Raw genomic sequence first — 18,342 nt, forward strand, 5'->3', positions numbered from 1 at the left:
AGTGTAAGGTGATGGATGCTTCTTTTTTCTTTTTTGTTACAGATGTTTGCCAATACAGAAAGGTATATCCTTTCAATGGAGGTTCTCCACTGATCCAGCCATCGGCTTATGACTTCCACTTCAGCTGGAATCAAGTTCCTTATGCTGTTGGTAAGAAAATGTCTGTTTTTACTAGATGGCTGTTTTTTTCATTACCATTTAGGCTTGCGCTTGGCTGTTAGTGGAAGTACTATGTATGTGTGCTAGGAATGAGTATGTGGCATTCATCATGCCACTTTAGCTAAGTTTCCGCATATGATAATTTAAAAAAGTGGAGCCTGGGTGCCAAGTTCTTCCTTTGCTGAACCTTTTTTTTCCTTTCTCTTTTCTCTGTGTTTAATTTTCCATTCAGTCTATGTTCTGCCAGGCACGGAGAGTGAAGTTTTCTTCAGGCTTGATGTAGCTTAATGTCCATCAGTATGCTAGACAACCCTTTCCATAGGAAAGGGAGATGCCAGAAGAGGTCAGATACTCGAGAACAGTTTTCATGGAGCATCCAAGAAACATTTACATTAACCATTTTTCCTTGCCAAATAATTTTCGTTTCATTGCAGTCTGTGCTTTCCCTTATATCCTTGCCTTCACTACTGATTCCATTGAGATCCGATTAGTGGTGAATGGGAACTTAGTCCACACAGCAGTTGTACCTGAGCTTCAACTTGTGGCATCAAGGGTAAGACACAGGAAAATCATATTTGACTATTTCTGTGATATGTTGGGATCTAATTCACAAAAAACAAACAAACCAAAACTTAAACATGTACTACTTGATCTGTGGTAAATGTTCATCTGTGTGCTCTTAGTTTATATCAAGTACAAAGCGAATCAGAATTGATATCACTGTTGTTTATTGCTAACAGTAATGCAAATCTGAGATATTTGACTGTTTATGGGCAAAGCTATCCTCAACATCACAGATGTTTCTTCCACTTAGAGTGGGATAACCTTTCCATGACCAACCCTAGCTGACTTAGCAGCAATACAGCAATAGTGGTAATAGAACGTAGTGGAAAAACATTTGAGTTCTTACTCAGAAGATGGTTAAGAAAGTCTCGCTGTACTAATGATGAGTTATTTGTCATTTCAGTCAGATATTTATTTTAAAGCTACTGCTGCAGTAAGTGGATCATCTGACAGCAGCTCTAAGGAAATGAGTTCAAGGAGTTCTCCTCAAACGCCGACAGCTTATGACATGCCAGAATGTCCTCTTTCTTCTGTAGAAGGTAACATGTTTCCAGGCAGCTTGAATAATGATCTCTGATCATTCCAACAGCTATCACATCTTAGTGCAGCTGATCTTTAGTAAGATGAAATTGAGTACCTAGTTGAGGGTCTGGAAGATAGAGATTTTCTGTTTATCCACAGATATGAAGCACCTGGCTGAGCTTTTGCCCCATGGTATCTCTTTTGAATGCATGGTAGCACTGTTTTAAAGAAATCATTTCTGTAGGAGGGAAGGAATTAAGCTTCAGTAGCTTGATGAATCTTTGGCAATATGGCCAAGACTAATAATGCGAAAACAGGTATAAAATTGTGGGAAAACTTGAGATTGCACGTACACCATTCCTTTCATTTAAGAAAAGCTAAACTATCACTGGATGGTTAAAGCTCTTTTGCGAACCAAAAGTAAGAAGTAGTTCTAGCCTCGAAAGAGTTTGCATAGTCAATTTACTGTAACATGATCTGTGAACAATCAGTCTGTAGGGGAACAATAATGGAGAAACAAGGGAACATCCACTAGATAATGCAAGATGTATGTATATCTTCTTCACTTAAATCTGCTGCTGCACTGTTGGCAGAAGGGGAAAGGAGAAAGGAATCATAATTTCAGTTTTTAAAAGGCAGTGCTATTGATGGTAAGTTGTGGGTTTCTTTCTAGGAGTTAGGAAAACACGTGGTATTTTATGTCACCTAAGAAGAGGAGCCATAATTTAAACAACTTGGAATCTAGGCTCCAATATACTTGCAACATATTAAAATACATGGGGAATATTGCACAGAGTGCAGAGTCATGGTGTAATAGTCAGAATACCAGCCTCAGGACATGTAAATTTACTTCTAGTTCCACTGCTGATTCATCACATCAACAAGAGTCAATCTTTTTCTCTCTAAGTCAAATTGCAAGTCTGCACAATGTGGTTGTATTTCTTCCTCCTCCTAGCCTGTTTATATTGAAAGATCTCTGGGGCAAGAAAGATCTTCTTTATTTGGGTTAAAAAGCACCCAGCACAAGTATAACTTTTTGTTTGGAAGTATTAAAAACAGATACTATTGTGAAAGTGTAACATTGTTTTTTCCTTTTGTGTTTCAGGTGAAGTTCCATGCAAAAACCTGTACAAAATTCCTCTCAGTAATCTAGTTGGGCGAAGCATTGAACGACCTCTAAAGTCACCTTTGGCTCCCAAAGTTATTACTACTACAACATCCAGTGGCATTGCCTCTCTTCCAGTTACTCACTCGCTATCTTTATCTCGTATGGAAATTAAAGAAATTGCAAGCAGAACACGTAAAGAATTGCTGGGTAAACTCTCCTCGTTCTTTGGTGTACATATCAATTGCTAAGTATATAATTTCTAATCTTTGGACCATCACAGTCAGATTTGTAACGTGCAACCAGTATTCATAAATAAGTAGTATAAACAAACAAATGAAACTGCGAGAAAATATTATTTGCAAATAGTCTAGCCAGTGTCTGATCACATATAAGGTGACCATATTCTAAGTCAGGTGGAAACTATTTAGTTAATAATGGAAACCAGTGACAGATACATTAACATTTTCATGAATGCTTTATTTTCTGTTGAGAGGATTAAGTCTTTTCTTCCTTTATTGAGGCCTCTTGGATGAGCCTATACCCAAGACAGAAAGTGCACAGAAGCAAAAAAAGGTTCCTCGAAGACAGTCAGACCCCAAGCAGGGAGCAGTAAGATCAACTAGTAGTGACAGGTAAATATACTGGCTTTAGAAAAGAACCTAAGTTAGACTGTAAATGTTTTCAGAATTCATTGTTCATGCTTATCTCATTTGGCATGGGGCTGACTGAGACCTTTGTACACCAATATGAATTTCATGCTAATGTGTTTGTTGGAGTATCTAAATACTGTAAGTACTGAAACAATTATACTTTTTGCTACAGACAAGTTAATGGGCAAAGCAAGACTAAATGGGATTTTGTGGGTACCTGCTGCAGTTGAGCCTGTCATTAGGATTTGGACTACTAGATCTGCACTGTGCAGGCTTGCTTGCTGTTTTCTTCATATGCTCTTGTGTTGCTATTTCCAGAATAAATTTTGTGAAGAAACACCATAGCATTTGTCTGTTTGGCTCTGCTTACGACCCCACTGCCATTCTCGTTTTCACTGTGTTTGTGTAGAGTAGTGGCAGAATTCAGCCAAGATACAGTAGACTGAGATTAACAAAACAAACAAAAAATCTGCTGCAATGTAAAACCATGTTTGATTTGTTTCACTATTTGGAAAATATTTGGGCTGGGGGCTTCATTAACATTGCTTATTAATGATTTTCAGTAGAGTAAAAACAGAGAGAAACTCAGTTTTAATGGTCTGTCTCTGTCTTCAGGATAACTTGATTGAATCTAGAAATAGCCATTGATCCTACTTGCTCTGATCTGTGCATTTTTTTAGTAACTTTTGTCTTCCTCTTTGCAGGATAATCTCAGGCTCTTTTGAAAGCTATTCTGAAGGACGTCATCTTTCTACTAGTTCAGATCCTGATACTTTAGCAAACAGGGAGGAGAGCTCACCATCTAGCTATCCATTTCAGCTGATTTCTTTATATGATGAAGACATCATTGACTTGAAGTGAAGACAGTCTTAAAACCTTTCTTCCTTCACATTTTCTTACAACTCCATGAGCTCTATGGGAATGTCACAAACACTGCTTCTAGTGGTAAAATGTGGCTGGAAGTATTGGTGATTAATCTTTATAGAACCCATATTGTTCTGGCTAGCTCAGCCTGATTTGATGATGCTTGTATCTTTGACATAGGTATGTTTTCTTTTCTCAGTTAATGAACCATTACTTTTTGTGGCATTCTAACAGTAGGTAATCAATGAGAGATTTAGGCTGAAACAGAAGTAAATAAAAAGTATTACTTGTTCTGAGCTTCTTAAAATGTGAGGTACCTGAATGACATTCAGCTAAGTTAATCACTGTTATTACTATCATGAGTTGTTCTAGAACAGTCTGTCATGTGGGAAGAGGAATTTTATAACATCAATTGCTCCTTTTGGTTTTTCAGTCTTTAAAAAAACAAACAAAACAAAACAACAACAAAAAAAAGGCTTGCAGGCAAGGTCTTTCCAAACAGTGTAGTCTGTCCTTGAAATGATGCAGCTATGGTATGTTCACTGAAGAATCAAGGATGTTCTATAAATATCAGGTAAGATGTGAAGATGCTGCTTTCTTTGCTCTGGCCTGTCCATGCACATTTTTTAGAGAAACTTGAAAACTGTTTTGACATTAAGAATCCTTGAGCAGAGAGACTTTTTACAGAAAACACAAACTTTCAAAATATTCCTTAAGAATTGGAAATAAATAAATAAAAAACTAAAACAAAACCAACTGTATTTTTCCATCTACTGGAAAACTGTTATTGTAGTGCACCTACAGATTTTCTCATTACAGGCAGAAGAGCCAACCCCTGATTTTCTTTCTGACTACACAAAGATTCCTATGCAGGCATCAGAATTAGCTGTTGTCTGCTCTTGCACCAACAGTGTAAGTCATTATTCCAGATAATCATATTTTTCTAACTGGATCCAGACTGAAATTCCACTGCTAAGAAGCTAGTTTTCTATGATTAAATAGTCATCTTAGATCTTTTGTTATGTTAAAGGACAGGGTTTCATGTTTAAAGCTTGATTATTTTTTTAACCCTTTCCTCTGTGCCAAAAATCAATTTTAAACAGGATTTTGAAAGGGTTTTGTTTGGTTTGGTTTTTTTTGTTGTTGTTTGGGTTTTTTGGGATTTGTTGGGTTTTGGTTTTTTTTCATGAAAGTGTGATGCTTCCAGGCTCTTTATATATGAAGATTTTAGCTTTATTAGCAAGTATTTCTTGTTCTGTATGTAGAAATGCTCTGTACCCTTGATTTTATTTTGGAATACCATTCATGTGTCATGATTTCACTTTCTGTCCAAGCATGACCATCTGGAGATTTGTGCCTTTTGCTTCGGTCTGTCTGAATGTAAAACTGTTTTTGCAAAGTATTTTTTGCCCAGATTATTGTATGTAATGGCTTAATTGCTCCACTTAAGAAAATATGCAAGGCCTTGTCTGGAAGGATCATTTCTTACTCTCAGGTGGAGTGGCTGATCAAGGAAAGAAGCAATATTTTCAACAGTAATTAATCTAGGAGCAGAAGCAGTATTAACCAGTGGCTGCTATTATTTTAGTATTTTTGCACTCATAGATGTGTGGGGTGAACCTTAATAAGCATCTAAAAAGGAAGTGCCAGCTCAAAATCTTTGCAAGAGCTTGTAATTCTTTTTGAGAATGTTATTTCCAGAGATTGTGTTAATTTACACTGTCCTATTTATCTGGGCAGCTAAGGTTTAAAAAAAATCAATCTGAAAGTATCATGTGGTGCTTATTCTCCTGGAAGTTGTAAACACTTCTGTGGACTTACAGAATCCATTTTAGGGAGCATGGCTTGCACTTAGCTATTTTTAGAAAGCAAAAGCATCACCTTTTTCCATAAATGGATTTATTGATGTAGTATTTAATTTCTGTTACGTGGGTGTTTTAGAAGACTGTACCAGGGTGTTGCAAAACTGGGGCTTTAGTTAGAATACAGTTTTAACTGGAAACTTTGCAGTGTTAGGATATCAGATTTGAAATATACTGCAGATGTTCACCTGTGCTATTCTAGTGTGATTTAACATGACTAAACCATAGTTCGATAGCAGTTGAAGCAATATATGGAGATTTTAAAACTTGTTTTGAAGAACCTGAACAAACCACCTGTTTAGGTATCCTGAAAGACAAGCCTTAGAGATGGAGCATGAGGGAGATAAAGAAGAATGAGGAAAGCTTGACAGAAAGCTTGACCACTGGATATGATGGTAGTCAGGATGCATATAGATATGGCATTTATGTCATAATGGAGACATGATTATAGAAAGAGGGGCCATAAAGCAAGGGTTACTTTTTTTTTAACCAGAACACCAGTGGCTATAAAGTATTGCTGTAAAGTAAGAGAGTGTGTGAGTGTATGTGTGTGAGAACCTTTGAAGGTCTGCCTGTAATCACAGCATTGATGACATTCTAGCAAATACTAACAAACAGCAAAAGGACTGTGAGGAGTACAGATTAAATTTGATTGCTTAAACTAGACAAAACCAGATCAGACTAGCTTCATGGTACTTAATCTGGAACAGGATGTTGGTATAGTTTGAAGAAGGAAGCCCAGCAACTGCCTCCCCCGCCACCTCCCATCTGAATTTTATGCTCTCGCTTGACTTAGTGGGTCAGGTGCAAGCTGTTACACAGGTCACAATGGGATCTACCAGACCTAATAGACTATTACTCATATTGGACAGGAAGGATCTGAACCCTGGAAAAAAATTACCTGTCTTCATTCCTAATGTATGCAGTAAGTGCCCTAACAAGGCTGCTGCTTCTTGAGTTTCTGCTTCTGTAATTAATCAGTGTGTCTTGCAGGGATGTAGGGATAATATTAGACCTAGCAAAAGAAGTTGGGAGGCATAAGGCAACATTAGTTTGGTTTGTATGACACCTAGAGATGGTAGCTGAGGCTTTAGGGTCATGTATATGTAGTTTACGACCTACTTACTGTACAAGAGCAGCCCAGAGTATAGGTAGAAGGTAGAGAACATGGTAAAAATTTTGTTTAACACAAGCAACAGGAATCAAATTCTGTGATGTCTTCATCACATTTATTGTATCAAAAGATCAAATATCACACAATCGTGAAATTGCTGGCACAACTGGACAAATATCCACTGTACTAGGATGTAGTTTCTGTGGGCTCTTGACAGACTCATCAGACTGCCATGAGTTACATGCCTCTTCTTAGTGTGATGAGCTAGCATCCTCTGAACTAACTTCTAGCCATTGTTCCTCTCATACTATTGTCTTAGATCCATACCATTCAGACTGCTAATTAAAATCAAAACAAAAGCCAGCTGGTAGTATTGATTTATAAGCTCTTGTGCATCATTTATAAAGGGCAAGGTTTTTGTACACCTATGCAACCTCTCCTGCTTCAGACCGGTGTAAAATGACGAGGCTTGTTGGAAGGCTACTGGGATGGACAGCTCTGTAATTGTCGTTCACTCCAACCTTAGAGCCATGTTGTTTCCCTTCTGCTTTTCCAGCATGTGTGTGCATCTACTCATTAAAACTCAGAAAGTAGTCTTGGGCACAAATTGGAGCCATGTCCACCCTAAGCACAATCCTTACTACTTCCACATCTTATGCTAAAGCTGCCTTTAGCCTGCATTCTTGCCGTTGGCTGACCATCTCATAGATGAGAGAAAAGATAATCTTTGAATCTACAGTTTGGGCTTTAGGAACTGTTGCAGACTAACAATCATTTCTGTCCAGCTTGCCCTTCTAGTGGCAATGCAGTGCACATACATACATAAATTTTATAAATGAGAGTTACAAAATACTTCTCTCTAAGGAGAGATAAAGACCCCCATGCAATTTGAAAGGGCTAGGTTATATTCATGGTAGTGAGAGATCTGGACTCTAGGTTGAACAGATGTAGGAATACCTTCGGTTACCTGGTGTGCAAGGATCAAGTACAGCCTGTTCTGATGCCAATGCTTTCCTGGTTTGGAGCTGGGGGGTGGGGGTTTTTTGGTTTGGTTTCTTGGGGGGGCGTGGGGCGTTTGGGTTTTGTTGGTGTTTGGTGTTTGGCGTATTTTTTGTGATGCATGACATTCAGGAGGCAAGTGGCACCCAGAATGAATAGCAGGTTTGCCGTCTGCCTTCATGTGACTATTTCTATACATGTCCAAGCATTTGTAATTGATGGGTACATTCAAATTAAAATATGTATGTATATGTATATATATATATTTATTTTTTTTAGTACTAGGCCAGTCAACTAAGTATTTAAACAGGGCAGGGGACAGGTAGCACCCACATGAAGTATAACACTATTACATAACCAGTTACATATGGTTAAGGTTGCTGCTCCTGACATTTACTTTCTGCTGTTGTAGGTATATTTGACCAAGCCACGGATTCAAGCTCATGCATGTTTTCCTAAAGGTGTGGGTCTATAACTTGTGCTTGCAGATGCAGCAGCTTCTCCAGAGCTGTTTGCTTAGTCTGCATTTGAGATTAAAAACCACATCCAAACCCAAAAGATTATATATGTATATACATATATTTCTACCACAAGTTTCAAAGGATTAAAAGTCCTAAGCATATATAGGAATCCGAAGTAATGTGATCTTGGGCAGGGTGGGGGCAGGAATTAAGAATCATTTTTTGTTGCCTTCTCTGTATGAAAATGAGCACCCCAGTATTGTCATTATTAACAATTTGATGTCATGGTTCATATGCACAGTGCTTGCTAATTCTGTTAAAGCAGTATTTTCTCAGGTAGGCTTAGCCTGATTTTGCAGAGGAATAAATTATACCCTGAAAACTTCTTATTAACAATACAGGAAAGCTTATATAACAGTATGCAGCAAACATCTGTACTTGCATGCAGGTTAGAAAGTATTTTTACTCTTACTAGTTGAGCACAGCAACTTCACCACCCTGTATACTGCCTAGCTGCTTCACTTTGTTGCTGACCTGCAACTGACTGACTCCTGTTTGCTACTGGAAATCATGATATTAGCACATGATTTAAAGAGAAAATTTAAGAGATTATTTTCTGCATATTTATTTATAGCTCTATTTATTAGGTATTTAGCTGGTTGAATGGAAAATGTGATGTCTCTAAAGGTTTATGCAAAAAGTGTTATCAACCTGGAATGTCAGCTGCTTTGTAATTTAATAATTGCATATTGTTAAGACTGTTGCTATGTTTGTGATCAAAAACTCTTTATCTACCACTTGTCTTAAATGCCAATGTATTACCATTGTTTTTAATGTCATGTGATAGTGTATATGGTTTGTGTTTTAGATGTGACATCCAAATAGAAACAGTCCTATCACAGCTGGAACTGTTTTAAGTGCCATTTATCACCTTTGTGAAGGAGTAACAGATGATTTATTCCTTCATATGTAATATACCATAAATTTGACCTCACTTCTTTCACACATGCAGAACTACTGCCTTTTCCAAATTTGGTTCATCAGACAAGAAACTAAAATACAGGAGGTAGTACACTATTGCAGACAGCTCTGGATTACTGTTTCCATTTGAGTTCTCTAGAAATTTTGTTTCAGAGATGTCATTCATTTAAGTGCTGTATCATACCTGTGACGTTGGTGTTTGTGTCTTACGCATTACCCATCTTTGACAAGAACTATATCCAGCATTGGTTTGTTTCCAGGTATCATTTAGACTTTCAGAGACCTGCTCCAGTTGCTGATCTCTACCCCTTAAATTAACACTACAAAAGATAGTTTTTCTCCTTTTCTGACTAAGAGTATATTCTTGCTGTCTCCAAGACCTTGTAATTCCTTTTGAAAAACAATGCTCTTTCCTGAATTCTAAAATACATTCTCTTAAGAGCTACAACCCTTCTTGTGATTTAAATGCATTCCTAGCCCCCTTGACAGCAATAGAAAAAAATAATGGCAACTTTTAACACTTAACACCCATGAAAGCCAAGCATTCATCTCCAGTTGGGACCAACACTTGTTCTGTGCTCAGGCATCCCCAAAATAGTTAACAGCAACACAAAGGTAAAGTATTGCTCTCTGAAATTAACATTAGCCAGGCTACATCATTAATTTCTTCACTGTAACATGTACCATAAGAGAAAGGTAAAATTGGACCATGGAAATTTATTTATTTACAAAATTAGATCTTAATTTACATCTTGGAAAAAAGATACTGGCCAATACATTTAATGTTCTTACTTGGCCATTATAGTCAGTCTGTACTAGGTGAAAAGGACACAGGTATTGAAGAAAAATCTCCCTGCACAAGGGAGATTTACTACAGGGAGTATGCAGAAGTCTATGCAGATCCCCATAGATAGTTTTTAAAAAACAGAATTCAGGTTTTACAAAATTCATTAAAATTATTTGATGGCAAGTTTAGTAACTGAGATATGTGCCAGTTAATTTCAACCATAGCACCATAATTCATGATATGAAGGTTTCATATCAACATAAAAAGCCTTAGGATTAAGATCTTCTGAAGTAGGCCTCAATTTGTTCCAGGGTCCGTCCTTTTGTTTCAGGAACATAAAAGGCTGTAAAAGTTATATTGAGGCAGCAGAATGCTGAGAAGAGCCAGAACGTGCCAGAGGATGTTAAGAAACCCTGAGGGAAGGGAAACAACAAAAACCACATTATTACAGCTCACTACTGCACAATTACCGTTCTGTATTGCCAGAGAAGACTATGGCCCAAGGCTCGCTCAGGAGCATCTTTAATAAATTTCCCTATGAAAAGAAAGTTCAGGTTGTAATTTATGATGCTTACTATAAAATCATGAAATTCTTTGGTTACCAAGAAGGCCATAACCCAGTTTGTTAACACACAAGCACCACTCAATATGCCTCTAGCTTTAAGTGGGAAGATTTCGGATATCAGCAGCCATGGAACGGGACCCCAGCCAAGGGCAAAACCTGCAATTACAAACAGAAGAGAATAAATGCAAGTACATATTAAAGGGAGGACTGAATTATGCCCAAGTTAGTCAAGAGAGGGGCATGCAGTTTTCACTTGACTCTTGGACGATACCAAAAACAGTACCTCTACCAGAAGGAACGAGCATAAATTATTTTAGGGCAGCATGATCAACACTAGTGCATTTTACATCAAATTAATTACAAGAATATTCTTAACAAGCAGAACTTCTTGCCATGAAATCTCTGAACTGGTAAGCTTAAAAACTGACCTTGTTTCTAACAGCTGCTGCCTTGTACCACCACAGAATTCAGTGTGGCTCAGACACTAACAAAGACTGTTTTTTCCATTAACAACTGTAAAGCAGTTTAACCTGAACAATTAAGACTTACTATTAGCACAAGGAGGTATAAACTCATTTTCTAGGAAATTGGCTTTACTAAGCTGCTAGCTCTATCACCAGGGTTGTGACCCCCCCCAGCCCAACTGTGCAGTATATACTGAAAAGGTCTGTCAAAGACATAACTCATTTCCATTCATCAATAATGTGACAAAATGGAACAAAATTGACACATTCATCAGAAGGTTTGAGTTTTGTGTAATGGCTAGTTAGAAGCATGTTCCACTTACCAGCAACGAAGAGCCCTAGGCTCACTACTGCAAGCCAGGATATGCCGCTTTCTGTTCCTGGGGATGCTGAATTTAGAGTGAACCATGTATCAGGATTTGATGAGTTGTTTCGATTTGAAAGGACCATTTTAAAGTAAAGCCCAAACAATGCAGTACTGAGCGCCATGATTATCCCTGAAAAGTAAGCAATAACCCAAGCTGTCACTGGTTGCCAGCTGGGTATTCTTCTGAGAAACAGAACATAGTTGGTCAACCAAATCTAAGATATGCTGGCCCTCACAGAAGTGTTTCTTAAAAGATACTGTTCTTGGAAATAAATACTGGCCCTGACAGGAGTGAAAGATGCCAGACAAGCATTCTAAACACTAGCCAAACAATATTGTCTTGACAGCAGTCATTAATATTGAGTGTGCAGCACAATAACTATATCAAACGGAATTCATTTTATTTAGCACATTACTTGTAAGTTAAAATTTTTAACTATAGTCTTATATAACTAAGCACCACAATGTCCCATGAAAATAGCAGCAGCCATGGAGAAATTACTTTGAAACAGCCATTTGTTGACAACTTGGGTATGAGAATGTATCATGACATCACTGAATCTCATTAAGCAGAAAAAATTATCGCAGTACAAGAACCGTCTCCGTGACATAGCTATTTCAAAATAAAATCTGGCCTGGTAAGAAGACAAAAAGATTGCCATATGTAGTTTCAAGGGGTTCCACCTACAATGTATCTATAAGGTGATAGTTTCCTCTTATGAGTTTAAGTCTATAGTTATACCAAATCATAAATACAAAACCACTTAAAAAATGCATACATTGCAATACTTAATTCCCCCAACAGTTAAGAATATAGTTTTGGTACTACATATAGTAACATGTTTTACCAGATATGTAAAGCAGCACTTTTCGTCCAGTTTTATCTATGGTAAGTGCAGCCACAGCAGTGAAACATACTTGTATGGAACCCACAACAACAGAAGCCATTCTGCTGTCCTGAAATAAAGTAAGAGGTAGAGAGAATTTGCTCTTCCAGGCTGGTAAGAGGATCACTTATCAAGCATTGCAAAAGCATTTGTTTCATGAATCTGAAAGAAGACAAACTATGCCACAGAAATTAAGGGGGAAGGGGGGAGGGTGTAGCTAAAAAAAAAAAAAAAAAAAATCACCAATTAACACAACATACTGGTCTCCTAATAAACTTTAAAATAAGCCACCACTTCTTCCTAGAGTTTCACTGTCTCTGAAACACTGCTGACAAAAAAAATTTATATACAAAGATGACTATAATAGGATTTCTATCACTATCAAAGTTTCAGACCAGCAAAACACAACATACTTTCCCCCACCCACCCCCCCCAAAAAAACCAGAACATCAGGTATGCCAGAGTAACACAGTCAAGAGGGTATCTAGAATCCAAACCAAAAAAGCCCACTAAAACCCAAACACTGTTACTTATAACAGAGGGAGGATCATTATCAAGTCAGTTTGTTATGTGTTTTAGACTTACTATAGCACTAACTAAGCTCAAACTATTATAGACATTTGGCAGTTTGGAAACACACCCCGATTACCTTGACGTTTGCATCTTCAAAGATAGTTTCTGCATAAAACATAACTGCATTAATGCCTGTTACTTGCTGGAAGAACATGAGAGCCACACCAATAAGAAGTGGCCTGTAGATTGAGGGGTTCTTAAATTCAGAGGGATTCAGTCCCTGTTAAAAAATTAAGCAATGACTTGGTGAAAAATTTCCTCTTTCAAATCAAAGAACAAAACCAACAAAAACCTCTTCAGAACATTTCAATCTGTTCAAACTTAGTAAGTTTTCCACCCCCCCCTTTAGCAAAACTAAGTGCCTTAGCAGTAAAAATGTTTACATTTGAGGTATCTGAGAACTCCTGAAAATCATTTTTCCCCTTTTCTCAGGTTCTAGAGTGTGATGGGTTAACCCTGGCTGGACGCCAGGTGCCCACCAAAGCCGTTCTATCACTCCCCCATCCTCAGCTGGACAGGAGAGAGAAAAATATAACAAAAAAGCTTGCAGGTTGAGATAAGGACAGGAGAGATCATTCACGAATTACCGTCACGGGCAAAACAGACTCAGTTTGGGGACAATTAACTCTATTACAAGTCAACGAGAGCAAGGTAATGAGAAATAAAACCAAATCTCAGAACACCTTCCCTCCACCCCTCCCTTCTTCCCGGGCACACCTTCACTCCCGGATTTCTCCACCAAGCCCCCCCAGCGGCACAGGGGGACGGGGATGGGGTTTACGGTCATCACATGTTATTTTCTACCGCTTCATTCCCCTCAGGGGGAGGGCTCATCACACTCTTCCCCTGCTCCAGCGTGGGGTCCCACCCACGGGAGACAGTCCTCCACGAACTTCTCCAACGTGGGCCCTTCCACGGGGTCACAAGTCCTGCCAGAAAACCTGCTCCGTGGGCTCCTCTCTCCACAGATCCGCAGGTCCTGCCAGGAGCCTGCTCCAGTGCGGGGTTCCCACGGGGTCACAGCCTCCTTCGGGAACCCACCTGCTCCGGCGTGGGGTCCTCCACGGGCTGCAGGTGGATATCTGCTCCACCGTGGACCTCCATGGACTGCAGGGGGACAGCCTGCCTCACCATGGTCTTCACCACGGGCTGCAGGGGAATCTCCGCTCCGGTGCCTGGAGCATCTGCTCCCCCTCCTTCTTCACTGACCTTGCTGTCCACAGGGTTGTTTCTCTTACATGTTCTCACTCCTCTCTCCATCCCAACTTTTTTCCTTCTTAAAAATGTTATCACAGAGGCGTTACCACAATTGCTGATTGGCTCAGCCTTGGCCGGTGGCGGGTCCGTCTTAGAGCCGGCTGATATGGGCTCTCTCGAACACAGGGGAAGCTTCCAGCAGCTTCTTACAGAAGCCACCCCTGTAACCCCCCCGCTACCAAAACCTTGCCACACAAAACCAATACATAGAGACAGAAATTGACAGTACTTTGTAGAGAAAGTTAACATGAATGAATCCAGGGTTTACAGGAACCAAACTTCAATGATTAGACCTGCCTATTTAAGCAGACATCTCACAAGAGGCTAAATGATGCCTTTAGAGATGCAAGAGAGAATGCATTCATACAACACAAACAATAGGAAGTTAGTGTTAGAGGTGTTGAACAGTCCTACAAAATTGCTAAATAAAGCAAAAAACTAGATAGCTGATATACAATTAACAAGATCGTGAGCCTGACTGCTACTAATGTACACTGATGGCAGCCAACGGTGATAGCACTTGCAGCTGAAAGGTAGAGGAAAAAAGATTCAATCTCACTTGCTTCTTGAGTATCATTTGTATGAGGGAACAGGTTTGGACCACCATTTGTAGAAAAGGCTATTAACTAAGCTTTGGTAAAATCCTTTTAATTACACTACACGCTTTCAGATGTTACCTCCATACGAAAAGGTTTTTAAGAGTACATCAGATTCTCATCACCTCTTCCTGAACACCAGCTTCAATCTGCCTACATTCCCATTCATGGTCCACATGTGGTCCCCGCAGAAAGCGCAAAGAGGCTATGGCTTCTGAGCGTTTGCTCCGATTCAGCAGAAATCTTGGTGTTTCAGGCATGAAGGACATGAACAACAGCATTATGCAGGATGGAAAAGAACACAACACTGCTAGCCAGCGCCATTTCAGTGTTACTCCTGGGTAACAGAAAGGAAAGATAGAGGACTATGAACACCAATTAGTTGTACAAACAAATTAACATTTACTTTCAATTCTTCAGTGTAGTTCTTTCATTACACATACTAATTATTTTTTATAACCTACAGCCCTAACGTCAATACCTGCAATGTAGGCTCCCAGTATGCCAGTCACCACCATCAACTGAACACAAGAGCCAAGCATACCACGGACTTTAGGATGTGATACTTCAGATATATACACCTAAAACATAGGGAGAAAACATCTAATAATTACTTTCATTCAATTTTGGATCAAGGACTTGATAAGTAATTCATTTCTGAAAAAAACACAGATGCATTTCCTAGTAACTCCTGTCCTTAAAAAAAGCCTCAATAAAATGGAGTGAGTAGAAAAGTACTCTCTCAGAAATGTATGCTGGCATTATGAAAAACCCTGGAAAAAAGGGAGGACCTAAGCCAGAAGAATGTTGATGCAGTATCAGTATCCCAAAGGTGAATAAACTTGCATTAGTAAGAGCTTCCTTTGTTAGCCATATTCAACAAGAAACACATCATTGCAAAGCAGTCTAGAACTGGGAAGAGTCTTTGCATAAACATGTAGCCCAAGCCACATATAAAACTGTTTGCAATGAAAGTTTTACATTTTTAATTCAAAATAAAGAGTGCAAATTATTTCATTCTCCTTGAAGTTCAAAATTGACAGCTCATCTTAACACAGACTATATGAACAGCATTACACCTCATCCAATATTTGGGATCAACTTAAACTTCTCAGCTATTTTTTAATATATTGACCCCAAGTCAACAGCTACAGTTTAGCTGTATACATAAAAAAGAAATCCCTCATACTTATTACATACAATTATTTCTAAGGTCACAGTTCTTACTTCTTCTGGAAGGAAAATAAGTAATCCTTATTTCAAGAATAATTTAGAGCTACAAAAACTTGGTATTACATATGACAGTCTCCTCCCTCATCACTGCAGTCACATAGATCTTTTACCGTTGGCTGTGGGTCAAGGCCTTTACATATGGGAACCTAGAGCTCAGCTCCACGAAACAAAGAGAAAGCAGTCGTTGATAAAGCAGACAGAATTCCTCCAAAGACATTAATACAATAGACTAAGCAACCAAACATCCAACAACAGAGACAGTTGCACAAGATTATCATTTAGACCCTACCACCCTGAATCTATTAGATTTTATTTTTATAACCATCTAGATTGATAAAGAACGAGCATTTATTCCATACTTCATTACAAGTACTTCAACCTTTGATTTTTAGTTTGGACCTCACTTCAAAAGCTAGAAATGCTGGAACCACCAGAAAAGAAACAAATTTGAATTCTAGATAATTTATTTCACACTACTACCTATTCAGCAAGATCCAAAAGGCCAAATAATACCAGAGAAGACAGATGACAACAGAATGTATTATCTCTGTTTCCCTACTGCACATATATTCCTGAATGCATGGGAAAAGTTAATATTCAGAAGATAACAGTTAAATGGAATTAGAAGGCACTATTTGGCATTACTCTAGGATGAGTGAGCAGCCATAGTTTATCTGCAAAACCAAGAAGTTGAAGTGAAATATAAGACTATTAGAAGCAGCTGGTAATAAAAAATAAAAACCAAAACCAAACAAAACAAAACACCAACAAAAAACCAAGCCAACTCCCCCCCAATGTTACATATGAGGAATTTGAAGAGATAAATATTACTAGACTATAGGAGAACATAAACAGAAGCGATCAAATAAAGGACTAATAATCTGAAAGATCACATCACTGTATCAGGAATGCATAGGACAGACGTGCCACTAGAAGAAACAAGATCTCTTCTATTTATATTTTCTTAATGATTAAAACCAATCAAAATCAGTTTCTTCTAAATCCACAAGCTGCCTTGGCTACAGTTATTCAGTTACTTTGCCCAAGCTACCTATAATAATGCTAAGGAAAAAGAAACACACACCCCACCCCACCCCCAAACAAACAAACAAGCCACCACACATGCACACACACACACACACAGAAAAACATCTTACTTACTGGAACGACAAGCGAAGTAATTCCACTGGCTAAGCCTGTCAGCGTTCGTCCAAAATAAAGCATCCAAACATTCTGAGCAGATATAATAACTATATATCCAAAAACGTATGGTATTGAGCACAGCATTAGACTCAGCTTTCTCCCAACTTTATCCACAAGATAGCCTCCTAGTATTCCTCCGGCAGCAGCTCCTAATGTTACTACTGACTTCAAAAAACAAGTAAAAAAAAATTATTTTACATATATATAAATAAATATAAACAACAGACAGCAATTCCTTTTAAAATCTTGAAAAGTAAATAGCAGCTTCCAAAAAAACGTGCAAGAGTATGCAGGTGTTTTGAAAATCAAAATAAACATTAACTCGTTGATCAAAACACCGTCAAGGAGCATATACACACAGAGACTTACCCCAAACCACGAGGCTTGACTGCTGTCCATTCTTAATTTAGGATCGCTGATCTTCCTCAGCTCTGGAATAACAGGTGAGCTATAGCCTAGCACGAAGCCAAAGCTCAGGGGTCCCAGGACAGCAGCGAACGTGGCCAGGTACAGCTTCTTGTTCTGCACCCTGAGGCGGAAGAGGCCGACAAGGATCACGCCGCCCCCACCTCCGGCCCCTTACGAGGGCCGATAACGCTCCGGGGGGGCCCGGCAGAGGGCTCGACCCAGAGCTCGCCTCGGCCGCTCCCCGCTATCGGCCGCGGCCGAGCTCCAGGGCAGCCACCGCTGTCCCCGAGCCCGCCAGAGCGGCGGGTGTCGCGGCGCGCTCACCTGGGGCAAGAGTCCGAAGCGGCGTGGCCCAGCAGGCAGCGAGACTCCTCTGCAGCCATGTTCTGCCTGCGGGGAGCGCCTCGGCGCGGCCAGCCCCAGCCACTTCTCCGCGGGCAGCCGCTGCGAGCCGCGCGCCCGGCCGCGGCCTCGGTTCAGGCTGTGCGGGCAGCGGTAGCGGGGCAGGGCGGGGCAGGCCCTCGGCCACGCTGCCGGCCGCGGCGCTCGAAGACCCCAGTCCGGCCTCCGGCCGGAAGCGGCTCGAGTGTGGCAGCGGGGCGCGATGACGTCTGGGGAGCGCGCCGGAAGCTGCCTGGCTCCGGAGAGCAGCGGGCTCTGCGGAGCGCCTTCCCCCCGGGTGCCGGCCGGTTCCCCCGGCGCAGGGGCCGCGGCGCGG

At 39.8% G+C, this 18,342-nt stretch overlaps 2 protein-coding genes across 3 annotated transcripts in view; one reads left to right on the plus strand and one right to left on the minus strand.

Moving 5' to 3' along the window:
• GARNL3 (GTPase activating Rap/RanGAP domain-like 3) overlaps nucleotides 1-4,220 on the plus strand; it is a 45,996-nt gene extending 41,776 nt beyond the window's left edge. The window contains exons 24-29 of the mRNA XM_010566896.1: nucleotides 43-150; nucleotides 594-712; nucleotides 1,127-1,262; nucleotides 2,351-2,560; nucleotides 2,874-2,985; nucleotides 3,708-4,220. Coding sequence (XP_010565198.1) covers nucleotides 43-150; nucleotides 594-712; nucleotides 1,127-1,262; nucleotides 2,351-2,560; nucleotides 2,874-2,985; nucleotides 3,708-3,864 — 842 coding nt within the window. The 3' untranslated portion in view covers nucleotides 3,865-4,220. The remainder of the gene's footprint in view (nucleotides 1-42; nucleotides 151-593; nucleotides 713-1,126; nucleotides 1,263-2,350; nucleotides 2,561-2,873; nucleotides 2,986-3,707) is intronic.
• A 2,825-nt stretch (nucleotides 4,221-7,045) lies between these two features.
• Nucleotides 7,046-18,051, minus strand: SLC2A8 (solute carrier family 2 (facilitated glucose transporter), member 8). Of its 2 annotated transcripts, none has more exons than XM_010566895.1 (10): nucleotides 17,949-18,051; nucleotides 17,586-17,745; nucleotides 17,175-17,381; nucleotides 15,262-15,361; nucleotides 14,906-15,117; nucleotides 13,004-13,123; nucleotides 12,316-12,424; nucleotides 11,424-11,597; nucleotides 10,647-10,792; nucleotides 7,046-10,484 (listed from the first exon to the last, which is right to left on the minus strand). In XM_010566895.1, exons 1-10 carry the CDS (start codon nucleotides 18,005-18,007, stop codon nucleotides 10,347-10,349), a joined length of 1,425 nt encoding a protein of 474 aa, XP_010565197.1. In that variant the 5' UTR covers nucleotides 18,008-18,051; the 3' UTR covers nucleotides 7,046-10,346. The 2 variants fall into 2 exon arrangements, with proteins under 2 accessions (XP_010565197.1, XP_010565196.1); XM_010566894.1 differs by having other exon boundaries at nucleotides 13,004-13,147.
• Nucleotides 18,052-18,342: the final 291 nt, after the last annotated feature.

This window comes from Haliaeetus leucocephalus, unplaced genomic scaffold, assembly GCF_000737465.1.
Source record: "Haliaeetus leucocephalus isolate CR32 unplaced genomic scaffold, Haliaeetus_leucocephalus-4.0 Scaffold219, whole genome shotgun sequence".
Taxonomy (NCBI): Eukaryota; Metazoa; Chordata; class Aves; order Accipitriformes; family Accipitridae; genus Haliaeetus; species Haliaeetus leucocephalus.

Coding starts and splice junctions, on each gene's coding strand:
- SLC2A8 (XM_010566894.1), bottom strand. CDS start 18,007: ATGGCTGCAGAGGAGTCTCGCTGCCTGCTGGGCCACGCCGCTTCGGAC. Junction 15,362..17,174: donor TTACTTCGCTTGTCGTTCCA/GTAAGTAAGATG, acceptor CCTATGTTTTAG/GTGTATATATCTGAAGTATC. Junction 10,485..10,646: donor AAGAATTTCATGATTTTATA/GTAAGCATCATA, acceptor CCCTTCCCTCAG/GGTTTCTTAACATCCTCTGG.